This window comes from Bufo bufo, chromosome 1 (assembly GCF_905171765.1).
Source record: "Bufo bufo chromosome 1, aBufBuf1.1, whole genome shotgun sequence".
Lineage (NCBI taxonomy): Eukaryota > Metazoa > Chordata > Amphibia > Anura > Bufonidae > Bufo > Bufo bufo.
In genome coordinates, this window is record NC_053389.1 from 353,254,853 (window position 1) to 353,274,815 (window position 19,963).

Here is a 19,963-nt window from a genome sequence, read left to right on the forward strand (position 1 = left end):
AGGAAAATAACCTGGGTACGGACTCATGTTTGTTCTTTGAGCCTCCAAGAACTTTTATACTGTTTTATCTATTGTGCTGTTCTATTATGGACTTATTCATTGTCATGGACTATCCTGGTTATAATGTTACGCTGTGCCAGGTCAGCGCCCCAGTTCCATTCACTATCCGGAGGAGAAGAGAACGACGCCCCTTGTCACTACCCTTCACCTTTGCCAATTGGACCTGATATGAACGTAAATGCAGATGAATTACATAAATGTATGCCTGCATGTCTCTTTTTTCTGTTTCAGGTAGAGATTCCAGTTGGGCGAGCCCTGATGGAGTACGAGGGCGTACTCAGCTTAAAGCAGTGGGGTATGTAGTGTACGGGGACTGTAATGCCCGTCACTACAAAAGTGTCACTTGGTGTGCTGTCGTCCCCCCTTATTTATGGGGAAGTTGGTATATGTCATCTTTATAAATTGTCATGTAATGTAATGCTATGTATTTCCCTGTTACTGTGACACTTGCATGTACAGGCCTGCTAGGGGTGTCATTCCAGCTTCTAGTCACTAGAGGGAGCTAGGGAGCCCTAGTTTATATAAGGCCCAGTCAGGGAAGTGAAGGGGAGTCTAGTCTAAGTGTCTGTCTAAAGCTGCAGCCTGTAGTCTGAAGCTGGAGCTTAGACTATGTCAGAGACAAGTCCAGGCCTGAAGCCTGCGGACCAGGAGAGGGTATTGCAGTCCCTGTAACCGGGTTCCAAATCCAAGGAGAAGGTTCCCCTCCTGAATATATATATATATGCAGAAGCAGGAAGACCACTGTTCAGAAGTTTCTAGAGCCTGAGGAAGCTGAGAGGGAGACAGAGGCAAAAGCGCAGAAAAGCAAGAGGTACTCAAGATAACAGAGGAGGTACTTTATAAAGCTAAAACCAAGGATATACGCCAGAGTTAAGGTATTGGGCCTTGGAGGAGATTTGCTATGTTCCAGGATCAGTCAGAGATAGAGTGCAAGCTCCTGTACTGCAAGTCCTGTGTGTTTAACACTCTGTAGTCACCTTGCTCAATCTGTATTGCCTGCATCAACCGTATTGAAAAATCGACTGTATGCAAAGGAACTGCGCTTCCGTTAATGTCTCTATGAAAACTACTAAAGTTGGAGTTCTGTTTTAACATCACGGTGTTCCTCATTTATTCCTGCTATCAGCAAACGGCGTGCCACCGTTTAATTGGCACTGGCGTCACAAACATTTTCCTACCATCACCTGCCCTTGCAGAGAGTCAGCCGTCTCAGGTTAGTGTCTATTGCACTACTACACCCAGAAACTCTATTAAACACAACTTGAGTACGCTGCATTTTTTCATGCGGAGCGGCATCGGTCAATGATTCTTTCCGATCAGGGTCATCCTTCAATTGGCCATGGCACCCAGGCTGCATCCTGGTCTCCGTTGCTTCTTCGGTGCCACCAGGTCACACCCCTCTCCGGGTCTCGTGTCAACGCAAGCTTGTTTTGTTTTTTCATATAAACAGGGCCTCAGGCCTCCGGAATTCCGGTCCACTCACAGTCGTCTCGCTGTAGTCCCCCGTGTCCGGTTACCCCAAGGTGCCAGGTTCCAGGTAAGGTCATAACCGAGCGGCGTCATCATGCTCCTCCGCTGCTCAGGGCTTTCCTTATTCATTACGGGCTTCCATTCCTAGGTCTCCAGTGTCGCCGGAGAGTTAGTCAGTGCTGTCAGTTTTTTCGGGTAGGTTGCGATTTTTTTTCTATGCCACCACTCCATAAAAAAAAAAGAAAAAAAAAAGAATGGGGCAAGTCTTTAAGATTACTTGTACATATGCTTACCTCTAAAGATGTCCCAAGCTTCAGAGGTGGATGACAACGTGTCCTTACCCGGGTCCTCGGTGTCGGGACGCGCCAGTAACCCTTCCCTTTGTAGCTGGACAATTCCAAAGCTCATAGCAGAGCTTAATCGAAGAGGAATCCATCACCCCGCTTCTGCAAGGAAGGCGGAACTCTATCGTCTCCGGATGGCGGAGCCAGAGGGTTCAACCGACCAGCCCTCTCTCTCCTCCATTCAGCTGTCCCTGCTGCAGTTGCAGTCCACCATCGGCAGTCTGGCCGGTTCGGTGGCAAATATCCAAGCCAGAATGGGGGAATTGGAGTCCCGGCCTCCGGTGGCGCCACCATCTCCAGCTCCACCACCCATTCCCTCGACGTCTCAGGACGCAGCTCCAGGTACGGTCTGTGCCAGCCCCCAGATCGCTCCCTCGCATTTTATCCCGGAGAACTTAAAAAGGGATATTCTAGCGGGGAAAGATGTCAACCTGGCATCTATTCTCATTGCGTCCCAGGACATTTCTGAGAATAAAATAATTAATTGTGGGGAGGTGTCGGTGGTTCTCAGGGCCAAGGATGCCCGCTTGAACCTTAAACTATCTATCCCCGAATTCGTACTGGCTTTTAGCCTCTACAGAGACACCATCTGCTCTGCCCAGCCACACAGATGTGAGGAACTGGACTCTTACTTATACCGCATTACCGACCTAGGTTACAAGTACGGTGGCACTAACTTCTATGACTATCACAGGTCTTTCTCGGCCAAGGCAGCCGCTGCCCTCGCCCAGTTTCAGTTCATCACTGACTGGGCGAACCTCGACATGGAGCTATTCTGTCGACATTTCGCCGGGTTAAGGGCTCCCACTTGTGCGGCTTGCCAGTCAATCCAGCATACCGCAGACTGGTGCCCCAACCTTCCCACCCCGGCCCGGGAGGGTTCTCTTCCAGGTCTCTCCAGCGCCCAGCGGTTCCAGGCCTCAACCGATAAACTGGGTAGACCTATCACGTATTTGGGTCAGAGTCAAGTCTGCAACAACTTCAATTCAGGGGGTTGCGGGTTTAACAGTTGTAGAGCTCTGCATATCTGCTCTCTCTGTTTTAGGGCCCATCCTCGCCCTAGCTGCCCGAAAAGGCAGCACAAGAACCTATGACTAGCCGACATCAACATCGAGCTCTTGGGCGTTCTTTTGCAGGACCATCCTGATCGCCAGTTATCCCAGTTCCTTCTCTCCGGATTCGAGAGGGGCTTCCACACGGGTTTCATTGCCCTCCCTCAAGTTTCCTGGGAGGGAAGAAACTTGCTGTCGGCTACCCAGGAGCCGGTGGCAGTGGATACCCTGTTGCAGGCCGAAGTTCGGAAGGGGTTCCTGCTGGGCCCGTTCCAGTCTATCCCCTTCGCAACTTGGAGGGTGAATCCAATTGGCCTGGTTACCAAGCAGTCCTCCAATAAAAGGCGATTAATCTACGATTTGTCTGCTCCTCACATGTCTCCCATTCCCAGTTTGAATTCCTTAATCCCATCGGAAGAATTCTCCATGAGGTATTCGTCCATCGATGAGGCCATCCAGTATGTCTTGCTGGCTGGGGAAGGGGCTTGGTTGGCCAAGGCCGACATGGCGTACGCATTTAAGCTGCTCCCTATCCTTCCATAGCTATGGAAATATTATGGCTTGCATTGGGCGGACAGGTACTACTTCGCCAACTGGCTCACCTTCGGATCCAAGAGCAGCCCGTGGCTGTTTGATAGATTCGCATGTGCCTTGCATTGGATCCTGGTTCATCACGGGGGTTTGGACATGGTCATCCATTATCTCGACGATTTCCTGATTGTCGAGAGGCCTCAGGGCGTCCCCTCGGGCTTGGCAAGTTTGCTCCAGCTTTTCGCCAGGCTTGAGGTCCCCGTGGCGGCTGCTAAGACGGAGGGACCAGGCACCAGGGTTACCTTCTTGGGCATCATCCTTGTTTCTGTCAGCATGGAATCCAGCCTCCCCATGGCGAAGCTGGCTAATATCCAGGCCGCTGTCTCCTCCGCAGCTTTGTCTAGGGTCTTGTCCAAGCGGGAGCTCCAGTCGCTGTTAGGTCACCTCAACTTTGCCTTCAGGATCATGCCCCAGGGCAGATCGTTCACTTCTCGGCTCCTCAGTCTACTCCCGTCAGCTCCGGATCAGGATTCCACCGTCCAACTGGACGGACATGCCATGGCGGATCTCCAGATGTGGCAATCTTTCCTTGCCAGGTGGAACGGCATTTCCCTGTTCGTGCCATCCCCGGATTCCGCGTCCCCCACGGTCTTCACCGACGCTGTGGCCTCCCGTGGGTTCGCGGCCATTTTCCATCCGCACTGGTTGGTCGGCAGTTGGCTGGTGGAATTCATATCCGATGCCGGTTCCATGAAGTCGTCTCCGTTATTGGAGCTATACCCGATATTGGCAGCCGCCCAGGTTTGGGGTTCACTCTGGGCTAACAAATCGGTGATTTTTATGACAGACAGCCAGGTGTTGGTAGAAGTCATCACGAAAGGGAGGGCAAAGTCTCAGAAAATCATGTCCCTCCTCCGTAAGTTAGTTTGGCTGTCCTTGCAGTTTAATTTCCATGTATTTGCATTTCATATCCAGGGGGCAAAGAACATTGCGGCCGATGCCTTATCCCGCTTTAATTATGACATCTTTTTTCAGGAACTTCCAGAGGCAGACCCTGTCGGTACTCCAGCTCCGCCATTCAGCTCCCTCCTGTTGGACTAGGGCACCTGATAGCCTCCGCTCGGATTTTAGTCCAGCATTCTTTAGCCGCCAATACCGCCAGGAATTATGACGCCGAGTTCAAGGTCTTTCGTCAGTTTGTAGATACCCATCCTCAGGGGAATGTGGACGAAGTCTCATTCCTCATGGCATTTATAGCTCATTGCCATTCCCACCGCCACCTATCGTTCAATTCCATCAAGCTGTATCTGGCAGGTATCCAGCACCATCGGATGCTCAGTGACCCCTCTGCCAAGTCCATTCTGGCTAATCAGGCCATTAAGGCTACTCTCAGGGGTATTCAGAAGGATAGCACAGGGGTTCAGGTGCGCAGGCAACCAGTCTCAGGTGAGCTATTCCACAAGTTGTCCATAGCCCTAGACGGTCTCCCTTTTGGGCACTCGGCCAGCCTCACCACCAAAGCGGCCATGTACCTTGGGTTCTATGGGTTTCTTAGGCCAATTGCTGGTGTCCCATCAAGGTTCTCACGGAACTTTTAGCCTCACTCCAGTCTGCCGCCTTAGACGGCCCGTTGCTCCCGATAGACAGTAGGCCCCTTTCTTCTGCCCTTTTCATCTCCAATGTTCGCACACTAGCGGCAGGGTTGGGATACAATCCCAGTTCTATCTCCAGGCACTCCTTCCGCATAGGGGCCGCTTCTGCAGCGTCCAGACATCAGGTGCCGGCTCATGTGATCCGCAAGATGGGTCGTTGGCAGTCGTCATGTTACGCGAGGTACATTCCTAATCCCCAGGTTGAAATTTCCAGAGCCTTTTGTTCATTAGCATTATAGGTTTCATTTGCTCAATAAACTGTTGCACCCTACACTGTGGCAGTCGTCATTATTTTGCCCACATATTTAGGCTTTACCTCGTCTCTTGCTCCGGGCAGATAGGTCAGGGCAGTACGTAGGCATGCCTCTTCTGTTCCTCGCTCAGCTCCTACTACAAATAGTGAAGGCTGTGTACAGCCTGTAATTGTGGGAGGAACTCCATCCCCTACTTATACTCAGCGGTCCAGAGGATGAGGGCGCTCGTTCCTGTGCCCCTCCCTCCCATCCCCTTTTCTCATCTATCCCGCCTTGGGTGGCCCACATATTTAGGCCTTACCTCGTCTCTGGCTCCGGGCACACTCCAGCCAGATAGGTCAGGGCAGTACGTAGGCATGCCTCTTCTGTCCCTCGCTCAGCTCCTACTACAAGTATATTGTTGAACCGATTTTAGGCATTTGCTGTTATATTCTTGATAATCTTATACATAGATTGTTCAATGGTGGTATTTTTGTATATGATTTTACCCACTAGTGGGGAATGCTCCATGAATTGATGTTTTTAATGAGTTTGTTTCAATAAATCATGTTTTATTTTTAGAGGTGCGGTCTAGTTGTGGTATTTCTTTACTTGGTTTAGTTCAGGTGTTAAAGTACATCAAGCAGCAAAGTGCTGCACCACTAAGTTGATGATGTGCACCATGCAGGGAGCATGTGTTATTTCTCCAACGTTCAGGGCAGCCAGGATGTTTAGCCCATTGTCACTGACCACCTTGCCCAGTTGGAGTCGGTGGGGTGACAGCCAGCTGCCCTGAACCTGAGAGAAATAACACGTGCACCATGCAGGGAGCATATCATCAACTTAGTGGTGCAGCTCTTTCTAAATGGTACACTGGCTTGCACAAGGTGCTGGCAAAGTCCAGGAGACTGTCCAAACACTTCAGCCACTCTTACATTCCGAGGAAAGCTCTCCTGGACTTGCATCAACACAACGGCCTGCAGCTTCACCTCTTGATCCGCGATGTGCCAACTCGCTGGAATTCAACATTGTATTTGCTTGAGCATCTGTATGAGCAGTGGAAAGCCGTGAACAATTTTGACATGCACCAGATAGCATCAGCAGCAAGGAGCATGTGTTACTTCGAGGTCCGGCAGTGGCAGCTCATCAGACATTCCTATTGGGTGCTTAAGCCCTTCGAAGAGGCCACAAAGCTTGTCAGCAGGGACAACTGTGGCATGAACGATGAGAAGAGCAGCTGACACATCTTACAGTCTGCCTTATAGCTGTTGGGGACACACAAAGGAAATCTGCCATAAAGGAGGTGGAGGAGCAAGAGGACGATGGCACCAGCCAGGACACCCAATCGCATCAGTGGGGGCGGAGCGGGAAAGAACTTGCAGAATGGTGTATCTTTGACATCAATCATTCTGATTACTGGATAGTCATGCTTTTATACCCTTTCTATCAAAAGCAAAATGACGGAATGTTTTCCTCTAGCAGAAATGGAGGTCATATTACGTTATTACCAAGAAACACTATGTATGTAGCTTGCCACAGCTTACTGCAAGCAAACATCTGCCACCAGCGTGTCTGACAGAAAGACCCCTCTAGGCCCTATGACACAGTGAAGGGTCTGTTAGTAGATGGGAGGTATTTTCCTCCCAGCATATGCTGCAGAGACCAATTGCAGCAAGGTGAGGTCAAGCACTAGGCCGGATTTCACTTGCCGTTCCAGGACTTGCGGACACCCAGCTCTCATTAAAAGCAGATAGTGTGTGGGATAGGTCTGTGTTATGGCGTTTGTACCTGTGTGGATGTTTGCAACCTGTCTGGGAGGACAGGTTGACTTTGGTCAGGACTTGAACCCTTTCAGCGGATCTGTGGCAAGGTTTGAACACAACCCAGGACTTGAGCAGTACACACGGTACCTGCAACACGGTGTGAACTCAACACCAGGACTTTATCTATATACGTGGTACCCGCAGCATGATGTGAACTGAACACCACGACTTAAAACAAAGGTGAAGTTGCTTTTTTCTGTTTGGTGATACCTGCCAAGTGTAAATAACACTGAAGTCTGGTAAAGAACAGTTTTTTGTGCCTCTGTGCTGCGTCTGCTTACCCTGCCTACCAGAGCGAATTCCCATAGCCTCCCCCCACAGTCACACACCCCCCCCCCCCCCTTCCCCGCTCTCATGAGCAGTACAAGCCACAGCAGCCATTTCAGTCTCCTCAACATGATGCAGCAGTTTTTCCATATGCCATGCCAGGTGGAAGCCGACAGCTCCCGCCTCAGGTGGCGCATACCCTTTTCCCTGACCCCCATGGATTTCTGGACAGGCAGGCTGGCATATACACAGCCTCCAGTGTCAATTCAGAGGGTTTTCAGAGCCGTGGTGACACCCAAACAGACCAAGTTGTCCTCTGCTAGTGTCTAAAACATCACTTTTGTCAAAATAAACCAAGCCTGGATTTGGGAGGATTTTCAAATTCAGTCTGCTGAGGTCAATAAATAGATCTGGCCTTTCTGGTGGTGCCCCATCTTGCCACTGTTGCTGTCTGCCAACCATCATGTTGTGTATGGCTTCTGCTGCTGCCACCATCATACCACCGCTGCCATCATGCCACTGCTGTGGCCAACCAAGCATCATCTTCTGTAAGGCTGCTACTGACTGCCAACATGTGCCATATGTCTCTAATACCCTACCCTTTCCACATCTACACTGCACTGCTGCTGCTCCCAATTAACCCTTAGGATACCGGTATTTTTTTTTTTTTTTGTTTTTGCGTTTTCATTTTTCTTCCCTATCTTCCTTGAGCCATAACTTTTTTATATTTCCATTCATATATCTGTATGAGGGCTTATTTTTTGCAGGACAAGTTGTACTTTCTAATTATGGCATACAATGTAGTGGGAAGCCGTATAATAATTCCAAATGGGGTGGTATTGGAAAAAAATGCAATTCCTCCACCGTTTTACGGGTTTTGTTTGCACGTAGTTCCGTTTGTGGCAAAACTGACCCATGCCCTTCATTCTTTGGGTCAGTATGATTACAACGATACCCCATATGTATAGGTTTTTATGTCTAAATAGTGTAAAAATCAATGTAAAGTTTGAAAATAATTTTTTTTTTTTACATCACCATATTCTGACACACATAACTTTTTTATAGTTATATCTACTGAGCTGCGTGAGAGCCCATTTTTTGCAAGACAATCTGTAGTTTTTATTAATACCATTTTGGAGTGTGTGTGACTTTTTGATCACATTTTTATAAAAAAATTTTGGCATAAGAGAAGCAATAAAAAAATGGCAAATTGGCCATTTGCCGTATTGGCAAATATTTTAATATTTTAATAGTATGGGAGTTTTTGGTTGCGGTGATACCCATGATGTTTATATTTTTTGTTATTTAGGTATTCATTTTTTTATTTATTTATACGGAAAGGGGTGTGATTTAAATTTGTTTATATTTTTTTTTAAAACATTTTTTCTAACTTTTATTTTTTATTTTTGTAATGATTTTGAAGCTCATATTTAAGCCTACAAAACAATTTTTTTTTATTTTGAACAATCATGTATTTTTAAACTGGACTTATTACTGAGAATTGCTTATTATTATATTGCATTTCTTATGTTGGCCTGCCATCTGGAGGCTAAAACAAGAATTCCAGTTTGAATGTTCTCAGCCTCTTCAGAGAGGCTAAGCGCATTCAAACCAATTACCGGCATCCCCATTGGCCACAGGGGATACCAGTAACACTCCCGGAAGTGCAACCTCACTTGATCACGGCATCTAAAGCCTTTAATTACCGCAATTGGCATTATGGCAGGCATTCTGACCCAGAAAGGCATAATTTTTATATGGTTGGTCCCCCAACAATTCCCATTTTATTTTTTCCATAACACCATCTGTCCTTGATAGGGGACAATTTTTGGAAGCTTTGGAATACGAAAAAGCATAACACATCCAATGGCTCAGTGTGTTTTTAACTTCCTGTAATTTGACGTACGGATACGTCATGATGATCAAGGACAGGCACTGGAGCTGAGTGTGCCTGATCAATGCAGGGGTCAGGCTGTGAATGACAGCCAGGAGACCCTGCTGTATCTGCCGGCATTGCTATAAACGCTGATGCCACAGATTAACCCCTTATATTCCGCAATCAACGCTGACTGCGGCATATACGATTGGCCACTCAAAGGCCTCAGGGTCTGCCATGTACAGAAGCCTGTGATGCACGCTGTCAATGTATTACACTGAAAATCAATGTAGTACAATATAGCATGTATACATTCAAACAGTGATCAGACTCTGAAATGTTCCTGTACTGGGACAAAAATAAAAAGTGAAAAAAGGTTACAAAAAAGTGTTTTATAAAAATAAAAAAATTAAAGTTTACAGTAAAAAAAAGTGCCCCTTTCCTTTCATCAAGCAATTTTTAATTTAAAAAAAAAAAAAAATGTTATAAAAAGAGACTTATTAGATATTGGCGTGTCCATAATGAGCAGCTCTATAAAAATATCACATGACCTACCCCCTCAGATGAGTTCCGTAAACAAATCTGCCAAAACAGCCATTTTTAGGTCAAATTGCCCCAAAAAGTGTAATATTGAACTATCAAAAAAATCATATGTACCTAAAAAATTTTACCAATAGAAATGTCAATTAATCCCACAAAAAACGAGCCCCTACACCAGACATGCTCAACCTGCTGTGCTCCACTTTTTTCAAAACTACAACTCCCAGCATGCCCGAACAGCCTACAGCAATCGGCCTACAGCAGGGCATTGTGGAAGTTATAGTTTTACAACAGCTGGAGCGCCGCAGGTTGACCATGCCTGCCCTACACAAACAATCGGCAGAGAAATAAAAAAATATTTTTTAAATGGAGACACAAAAACAAGATGATTTTTTAATTTTTTAAATACCTTTATTGTGTAAAAGTGAAATAATAAAAAAAATATATATATACATATTAGGTATTGCTGCATCTGTAGTGACCTGCTCTATAAACATATCACATGATCTAACCCCTCAGATGAATGCCGTAAAATGGTACGAATAGAAATGTCAACTCTTCCCCAAAAAAATGAGTTGCTACACAAGACTATTAAAAAATATAGCTTTCAGAAAATGGAGACGCAAAACATGATTTTTGTTTTTTATTTATCATGTAAAACTGAAACAAAAAATTTTTAATAGACATATTTGGTAACGTCGCGTCCATAACAACCTGCTCTCTAAAAATTACACATAATCTATCCTGTCAGGTGAACGCCGTAAAAGCAACAAAATAAAAGCTGTGCCAGAACAGCCATTTTTTTTATTACCTTGGCTTAAAAAAGGTGTAATATCGAGCAATCAAAAATCTTATGTACCCCAAAATAGTACCAATAAAACTGTCACCTTATCCCATAGTTTCCAAAATGGGAGTTTCTACTGTAGGGTGCATCAGGGGGTCTCAGGGGTCTTCTAATGCAACAAGGCAACTTAAAATGATCCCAGTGAAATCTTCCCTACAAAATCCATATGTTGCTTCTTCCCTTTTGCACCCTGCCATGTGCCCATACAGAAGTTTACTACCACAAATTGGGTGTTTCTGTAAACTGCAGAATCAGGGTAATAAATATTGTTTTGTTTTGCTGTTAACCCTTACTGTCTTACAGGAAAAAATGGGTTTAAATGAAAAATCTGCAAAAATAAGTGAAATTTTGAAATTTATCCTTTTTTCCATTAATTCTTTTGGAACACCTAAAGGGTTAACAAACTTTGTAAAATCATATTTACATAACTTGAGGGGTGTAGTTTCTAAATGGGGTCATTTGTGTGTGGTTTCTATTATGTAAGCCCCACAAATGGGGTAATTTATCAAACTAGTGTAAGGTAGAAGTGGTTGCCCATAGCAATCAATCAGATTCCACCCTTGATTTTCCAAAGGAGCTGTCAAAAATTAAAGGTGGAATCTGGTTGCTATGGGCAACCCCAAAAATGACTTCAAAACTGAACTGGTCCTTTAAAAAGTGGGTTTTGGAAATTCTTAATGTTAAAAACTGCATCTAAAATTGTACATCTAATTGTACATCCAACAACAAAAAAATGGCATTTACAAAATGATACCAACAACAAAAAGTAGACAAATGGGAAATGTAAATTAATAACAATTTTATACTGTATCACTATCTGTCTTAGGGTCCATTCACACATCCTTGTGTGTTTTGCGGATCCGCAAAACACGGACAGCGGCAAGGTGCGTTCCGCATTTTGCGGACCGCACATTGCCGGCACTAAGAGAATATGCCTATTCTTGTCCGCTATTGCGGACAAGAATAGGACATGTTCTATTTTTTTCAGGATCGGAATTGCGGACCCGGAAGTGCGGGTCCGCATTTCCGGATCGGGGCAGCACGTCGTGCGGCCCCATAGAATTGCGGATGTGTGAATGGAGCCTTAAAAGGGGTTCTATGGGCCTTTTATTCCTCAGGATAGGTCATCAATATCAGATCGTCTGTGGTTCGACACCCAGCACCCCCACCGATCAGCTGTATGAGGAGACTCTGCGCACATGCTGTCTCCTGTCTCTCTTCCTGCTCTGCTGCTGCTATGTCGATGGCAATGCAGCAGTGAGCAGGAAGAGAGAAGCTGTTCGGCGGCGGTGCTGGTTGTCGGACCCCCAACGATCTAATATTGTTGACCTATCCTGAGGATGAGTCATCAATATTAAAAGCCCGGGTAACCCCTTTAACCGCCTAACGCAGGATCGCGTTCCGGAGGCGGCAGCCCTGCGCACAGTCACGCATATATGCGTCATCTCGCGAGACACGAGATTTCCTGTAAACGCGCGCACACAGGTGCGCGCGTTCACAGGATCGGAAGGTAAGCGAGTGGATCTCCAGCCTGCCAGCGGCGATCGTTTGCTGGCAGGCTGGAGATGCGATTTTTTTTTTTTAACCCCTAACAGGTATATTAGACGCTGTTTTGATAACAGCGTCTAATATACCTGCTACCTGGTCCTCTGGTGGTCCCTTTTGTTTGGATCGACCACCAGAGGACACAGGTAGCTCAGTAATATGTAGCACCAAACACCACTACACTACACCCCCCCTGTCACTTATTAACCCCTGATCACCCCATATAGACTCCCTGATCACCCCCCCTGTCATTGATCACCCCCCTGTCATTGATCACCCCCTTGTAAGGCTCCATTCAGACGTCCGTATGATTTTTACGGATCCACTAATACATGGATCGGATCCGCAAAACACATACGGACGTCTGAATGGAGCCTTACAGGGGGGTGATCAATGACGGGGGTGATCACCCCATATAGACTCCCTGATCACCCCCCTGTCATTGATCACCCCCCTGTAAGGCTCCATTCAGACATTTTTTTGGCCCAAGTTAGCAGAATTTTTTATTTTTTTTCTTACAAAGTCTCATATTCCACTAACGTGTCAAAAAATAAAATCTCACATGAACTCACCATACCCCTCACGGAATCCAAATGCGTAAAAAATTTTTGACATTTATATTCCAGACTTCTTCTCACGCTTTAGGGCCCCTAGAATGCCAGGGCAGTATAAATACCCCACATGTGACCCCATTTTAGAAAGAAAACACCCCAAGGTATTCCGTGAGGGGCATATTGAGTCCATGAAAGATTGAAATTTTTGTCCCAAGTTAGCGGAAAGGGAGACTTTGTGAGAAAAAAAATATATCAATTTCCGCTAACTTGTGGCAAAAAAAATTTTATTCTATGAACTCGCCATGCCCTTCATTGAATACCTTGGGGTGTCTTCTTTCCAAAATGGGGTCACATGTGGGGTATTTATACTGCCCTGTCATTTTAGGGGCCCTAAAGCGTGAGAAGAAGTCTGGGATCCAAATGTCTAAAAATGCCCTCATAAAAGGAATGTGGGCCCCTTTGCGCATCTAGGCTGCAAAAAAGTGTCACACATCTGGTATCGCCGTACTCAGGAGAAGTTGGGCAATGTGTTTTGGGGTGTCATTTTACATAAACCCATGCTGGGTGAGATAAATATCTTGGTCAAATGCCAACTTTGTATAAAATATGGGAAAAGTTGTCTTTTGCCAAGATATTTCTCTCACCCAGCATGAGTATATGTAAAAAGACACCCCAAAACACATTGCCCAACTTCTCCTGAATACGGCGATACCACATGTGTGACACTTTTTTGCAGCCTAGGTGGGCAAAGGGGCCCACATTCCAAAGAGCACCTTTAGGATTTCACAGGTCATTTACCTACTTACCACACATATTAGGGCCCCTAAAATGCCAGGGCAGTATAACTACCCCACAAGTGACCCCATTTTGGAAAGAAGACACCCCAAGGTAAAGGTATTCCGTGAGGGGCATGGCGAGTTCCTAGAATTTTTTATTTTTTGTCACAAGTTAGCGGAAAATAATGTTTTTGTTTTTTTTTTCTTACTAAGTCTCATATTCCACTAACTTGTGACAAAAAATAAAAACTTCCATGAACTCACTATGCCCATCACCAAATACCTTGGGGTGTCTTCTTTCCAAAATGGGGTCACTTGTGGGGTAGTTATACTGCCCTGGCATTTTAGGGGCCCGAATGCGTGAGAAGTGGTTTGAAATCAAAATCTGTAAAAAATGGCCGGTGAAATCCGAAAGGTGCTCTTTGGAATGTGGGCCCCTTTGCCCACCTAGGCTGCAAAAAAGTGTCACACCGTACTCAGGAGAAGTTGGGCAATGTGTTTTGGGGTGTCTTTTTACATATACCCATGCTGGGTGAGAGAAATATCTTGGCAAAGACAACTTTTCCCATTTTTTTTATACAAAGTTGGCATTTGACCGAGATATTTATCTCACCCAGCATGGGTATATGTAAAATGACACCCCAAAACACATTGCCCAACTTCTCCTGAGTACGGCGATACCAGATGTGTGACACTTTTTTGCAGCCTAGGTGGGCAAAGGGGCCCACATTCCAAAGAGCACCTTTAGGATTTCACAGGTCATTTACCTACTTACCACACATATTAGGGCCCCTAAAATGCCAGGGCAGTATAACTACCCCACAAGTGACCCCATTTTGGAAAGAAGACACCCCCAGGTATTTCGTGATGGGCATAGTGAGTTCATGGAAGTTTTTATTTTTTGTCACAAGTTAGTGGAATATGAGACTTTGTAAGAAAAAAGAAAAAAAAATCATCATTTTCCGCTAACTTGTGACAAAAAATAAAAAGTTCTATGAACTCACTATGCCCATCAGCGAATACCTTAGGGTGTCTACTTTCCGAAATGGGGTCATTTGTGGCGTTTTTCTACTGTCTGGGCATTGTAGAACCTCAGGAAACACGACAGGTGCTCAGAAAGTCAGAGCTGCTTCAAAAAGCGGAAATTCACATTTTTGTACCATAGTTTGTAAACGCTATAACTTTTACCCAAACCATTATTTTTTACCCAAACATTTTTTTTTATCAAAGACATGTAGAACAATAAATTTAGAGAAAAATTTATATATGGATGTCGTTTTTTTTGCAAAATTTCACAACTGAAAGCGAAAAATGTCATTTTTTTGCAAAAAAAATCGTTAAATTTCGATTAATAACAAAAAAAGTAAAAATGTCAGCAGCAATGAAATACCACCAAATGAAAGCTCTATTAGTGAGAAGAAAAGGAGGTAAAATTCATTTGGGTGGTAAGTTGCATGACCGAGCAATAAACGGTGAAAGTAGTGTAGGTCAGAAGTGTAAAAAGGGGCCTGGTCATTAAGGGTGTTTAAGCTAGGGGGGCTGAGGTGGTTAAATCAGAAGAGATTACTGAGCAATTTAAACTCTTTTACAAATCACTATATAACCTCCCCTCCCATGAGCTAACATATTCTGCCGAGGAAAAAATACCTCACATTAAACGTTTTCTAGATTCTCTTACCCTTCCAGCCCTATCACCTACCCAAAAAGACCTCCCTTTCCAGACCATTTTCGGTCCCGGTACTAGATGCGGCTGTAAAATCAACCCCTAAAGGGAAATGTCCAGGCCCGGATGGCCTCCCAATAACTTACTACTCCTCTTTTAAAGATATCCTTACCCCCTACCTACTCCCAATATATAACTCATCCCTGTGTGGACTCCCAATTACTACGGATATGACTAGGGCAACCATCACCATTATACCCAAAGTAGGAAAAGACCCTACCTCCTGCTCAAACTACCGCCTCATTTCCCTAATCAATGTAGACCTAAAGCTTTTAGCCAAAATTCTTGCCCTCCGCCTGAATAACCTTCCTACCACCTTAATCCACCCAGCTTTTGACAGGGTTGACTGGTCTTGCATTCGATTTACTTTGCAAAAATTCCAAATCCTGGAATCTTTCATTAACTCAGTTTTCTCAATGTATGCCCACTCCTCAGCGTCCCTGTCGGGCAATGGGATCCTCTCCTCTAGCTTCCGAATGAGAAACGGGACCAGACAGGGATGCCCTCTCTCCCCTCTCCTCTTTGTCCTCGTAATGGAAACCTTGTTACAGGCCCTGAGACAAGAGGAAGATATTAGAGGCCTACAAGTTGAGGGAATAGAATTCAAACTAGCTGCCTTTGCAGACGACCTCTTAATAATTACAACCAACCCTTCCAAATCTATGCCCATTATACTCTCATTACTGAGCCACTTCGGATCTTTATCCAATTTCAAAGTCAATCCCGCCAAATCCCAAGTCCTACACATGGGCCTCCCCTCTGCAACCCTCACTACCCTCAGGGCTACCTCCCCATTTAACTGGGACACCCAACAATTGACATACTTGGGAGTGAAGCTTACCCCACAATTATCAGATCTTTATGCGCTGAACTATAAACCACTACTGACGTCCATTATTGCCCAACTAGACTCATTAAACTTCCCATTTTTGTCTTGGTTTGGGAAAAAAAACCTTATGTCCCTAGTAATGCCAAGAATTACTTATCTAATGCAAACACTCCCAATAGAAATACCCAACACATTTTTTACCCTCTTGAATAAACACATTAGAAAGTTCATTTGGCATGGAAAGGCCCCTCGTATCTCTTTCCTCACGCTTTCCAAACCAAAAAGAGCTGGGGGAATAGGATTGCCAGACCCTGAAGTATATATGAAAGCCATCCTCCTATCCAGGATTATTGACTGGATTAGATCTCCCTCCACCAAAAGCTGGCTCACACTGGAAAATTCTTTCCTAAACTCACCATTAAGGGCCCTCCTGTTGGCTGGTAAATCCCCCCCCCCCCTCTATCCCCAACTCTATGATAAGAAATACCTTAAAAATTTGGAAGTGGTTCTCAACCAAAGAGGGATCTATATCCCTACCCTCCCCTTTGCTACTCATTAAAGATATAGTCTCTCTTGCTCCTAAAGAGCTTAGAGAATGCTTTCCCCCCTCCCTACGGCTTTCTGACACCCCTATAAGAGAACTGTTAGACCTTGATGGAACCTTACCACCTGACCAGAAAATACTTGAGTTACTTAAGGTGAAAGCTTGTAACCCCATTCCACTGAGATTCCTTAGAACGGAGATCCTTTCCTCCCTTAAAAATACTCCACCCCAAGGAGAACTTTCCTGGTTCGAAAAGCTATTAAGTAACTCCCGTTATCCCCCTAAGCTTATCTCCACAATATATAAGAACCTAAAATCCCCAACCTCTGATCCTAAACCAGCTATTGTGGGACTATGGGAAAGAGATCTACAACTTACTCTGTCAAGTTCAGAAGTTTCCAGCATGTTGATCACTCCGCATAAGATCTCCAGATGCGCTCATACCCAAGAGAATAGTTATAAAATCCTCTCTCATTGGTATAAAACGTGCCTTTATAAAAAAGATTCATCCGACCTATGTTGGAGATGTAAAAAAGAAAAAGGCTCCTATTTTCATATCTGGTGGTCTTGCGAAGTGATTAAACCATGGTGGGAAGAAATAGTTAAAATTATCAATAAAATATGCCAGACCACCATTGCCTGCTCCCCAGAACTAGTTCTGCTCTCATTAGGGATCCAAAAAACCACCAAACATCAAGCGTCCCTTTCCTCTCTTATGCTGGGAGCCGCTAGACTATTGCTTCCAAAGTTCTGGAAGCAATCCCCAGTTTTGAGAGTTGGCACGCTAAAATTGACCAGATTTACAGGCTTGAAGAAATCTCACACTGGGAGCTAACAACTAAATCCAATTTTCCTAATATCTGGAACCCCTGGAAAAAATTCAGGCATTTCTCTTAAAATTCGCTCCTTTCCCCCCCCCCCTCCCTTTCCCCTCCTCTTGACTAATCCTTTGTACCCCCACCTTATCTTATGTTGATTTGTTGTTGCATCTCATGCCTGCATATCTTTTACAACCTATATTGATGGCAACTGCTACACCCTGCCATAAATATGATTATGTAATGCATGTCAGTTGTATACCTGTAATGTTGACTGTTTTTTTATATGTTCTAAAAACAAAAAATAAAAATTGTCAATATATAAAAAAAAGAAAAAAAAAGGGGGCCCACATTACTTTACCAGGAAACACTGTGTATGCAGCTTGCTCTCTGCCCCTGCAGAGTCATCCATTTCACTGTGGCACAAGCAGCAGAAGCCAGTTCAGTCTCCTCAACATAATAGAACAGATTTACTATTGATGTCGTGTCATTCAAGAGCTTAGGGAGTGTTGAGGGGGAGAGAAAAAGCAAAAATTTATATAAAATTAACAAAAAGAGAAAAAAATTTCCTAAACATTCCAAGTCCTAGGAGACGAGTGAATGTTCTATACCAATTTCCAGGGGAATTGGAAACAATTTGGTTTGGCCCAAATCTTGACAGGTTCGCCCATCTCTACTTTGGATCTTAAAATATGATCCTTACTGTCTGTGAATTTATTTTGGAACTCTCCTCTTAGGTTCATTCATTCAACGTGTCCCCTGGCTTCCTCAAGGTATAATTTTTATAAACTTTACATAAGAGTTTCTACCAAAAATAATTTTAAGAAACATCATTTAAAGAGAAGGTTGGGTGTTTTCTATGTACTGTATCTCATTCCAAAACCCTCTGGGTAATGAAGTATAATCATTGATTTGATATGTTAATCCCCATATACAGAAGAAATTTAAGATCTAGAAAATCAAGTTGGTGATTTCCATCCTAAAACCAAGAGATGTTATGATCTTCCAAGATTCAAAAGATGCATACCTGTATATTCAGGTCTTTTTACCACACCTGATTTTCACTGCCCTGCCCCGTGAGCTATCTCTATCTTTCCAACTTTCCAACATCCAACTTTATAAAATGTGGTGTAGACAGTGACCATGACTTTTAGAACTGATCTGTACACAACAAGAAGTGTCTGGGTAATTTTTTAAATTTTAGAGACATTCAAATTTGTAAAAAATATCACCATAATAACGTGATTTAAACAATAACACTTTCTTTATATTAATTCTTTTAAGGAAAATATTGTTTTGAATTATTATATAAAGCACTATTTATTTACAGTGAGGTAGTCTTTCTTCACATTTTAACTGTTTTCTTTTTTTCTATTTTTAGGATAACAATATTATGAGGTCATTGCAACTATTTGAGAATGTTATGTAGCATGAAGACCAATGTTTATTATGGAGAACAACCATATATTCCACCTTGTGAAACAAAACAAAAAGAAACCTCAGAAAAATGTATCATCCTGACAGTTTAAACATTTTTCAATGAAGAAAACCATTTTCTAAAGATCCATAGAACCAACAACTTCCACATGTTCACCTCCATTAAATTTGGATTTACTACCTGAATGCATTATTTGAATGAATATGTCTGATTATTTTTATTTTCCAGGTTATTTGTAGATATTCTGTTGTTACCTGTAAATGTTTCTGCTTTTATTAACTGATCTTGTTAGAATAAGTAAAAATGTAAAACCTCCTTCAGACATTAACTGAGATTGGAATTAATATGATTACTAATAAAAAAAAAATATATACGTTTTTGATATGAATGACAAATGAAGCCTGAATTATAAAAGAGTCATAAGCCCTCTTATCTGTGATACAACTGTTCTATGACCTGGCCAGCAAATGCACATCCACTGCCAGAATGGTTACCCGCACTAGCACTGCAGCAAACCTAAGAATACATGCACATGACCATATGTATTTTGCAGTCCGCAAACCACAGATTTGCAAAATTAGTATACTGGCTGTCTGCATCGCACACTTTTCTCTGTCCCTATTATAGACATGGCTATTCTTTTCCACAAAACAGACAAGAATTGGACATGTTCTATAATTTGTGGAATGGCTGCACTTATGCAGACAGTACAGGGATGACATCCATGACCTGTATGCATTTTTTGAGACCAGACTGAAATTAATGGGTCTGTGTCCGATCTAGAAAAAATGCGGATTGGAAGGGAACCAAAATTACAGTTTAGTTCAGCCTCATGCACACAAGGGTCCTGCCTATACCTGTATATAGTAGAGCAATATACAGGACACAGCCTAATAATTCACCAGCCTCCCTCTATTAGGCCCTTTAAAATGTATCCTTTATTTGAATGTATTAAATGAAACAAAAACAGAACTAAATATGTTAAAACCTTATTGCACCTACGTCCTAATAGTATCTGAGTCAGAGGCTACTTGTTTTATAGCC

The 19,963-nt window shown here is 43.8% G+C and overlaps 1 protein-coding gene across 1 annotated transcript in view; it reads left to right on the plus strand.

Annotated features, from left to right (window-relative positions):
* KCNIP1 (potassium voltage-gated channel interacting protein 1) overlaps positions 1-18,957 on the plus strand; it is a 656,186-nt gene extending 637,229 nt beyond the window's left edge. Inside the window, exon 9 of the mRNA XM_040404788.1 lies at positions 18,863-18,957. Within this exon, the coding sequence (XP_040260722.1) occupies positions 18,863-18,910 (48 nt within the window). The 3' untranslated portion in view covers positions 18,911-18,957. The remainder of the gene's footprint in view (positions 1-18,862) is intronic.
* Positions 18,958-19,963: the final 1,006 nt, after the last annotated feature.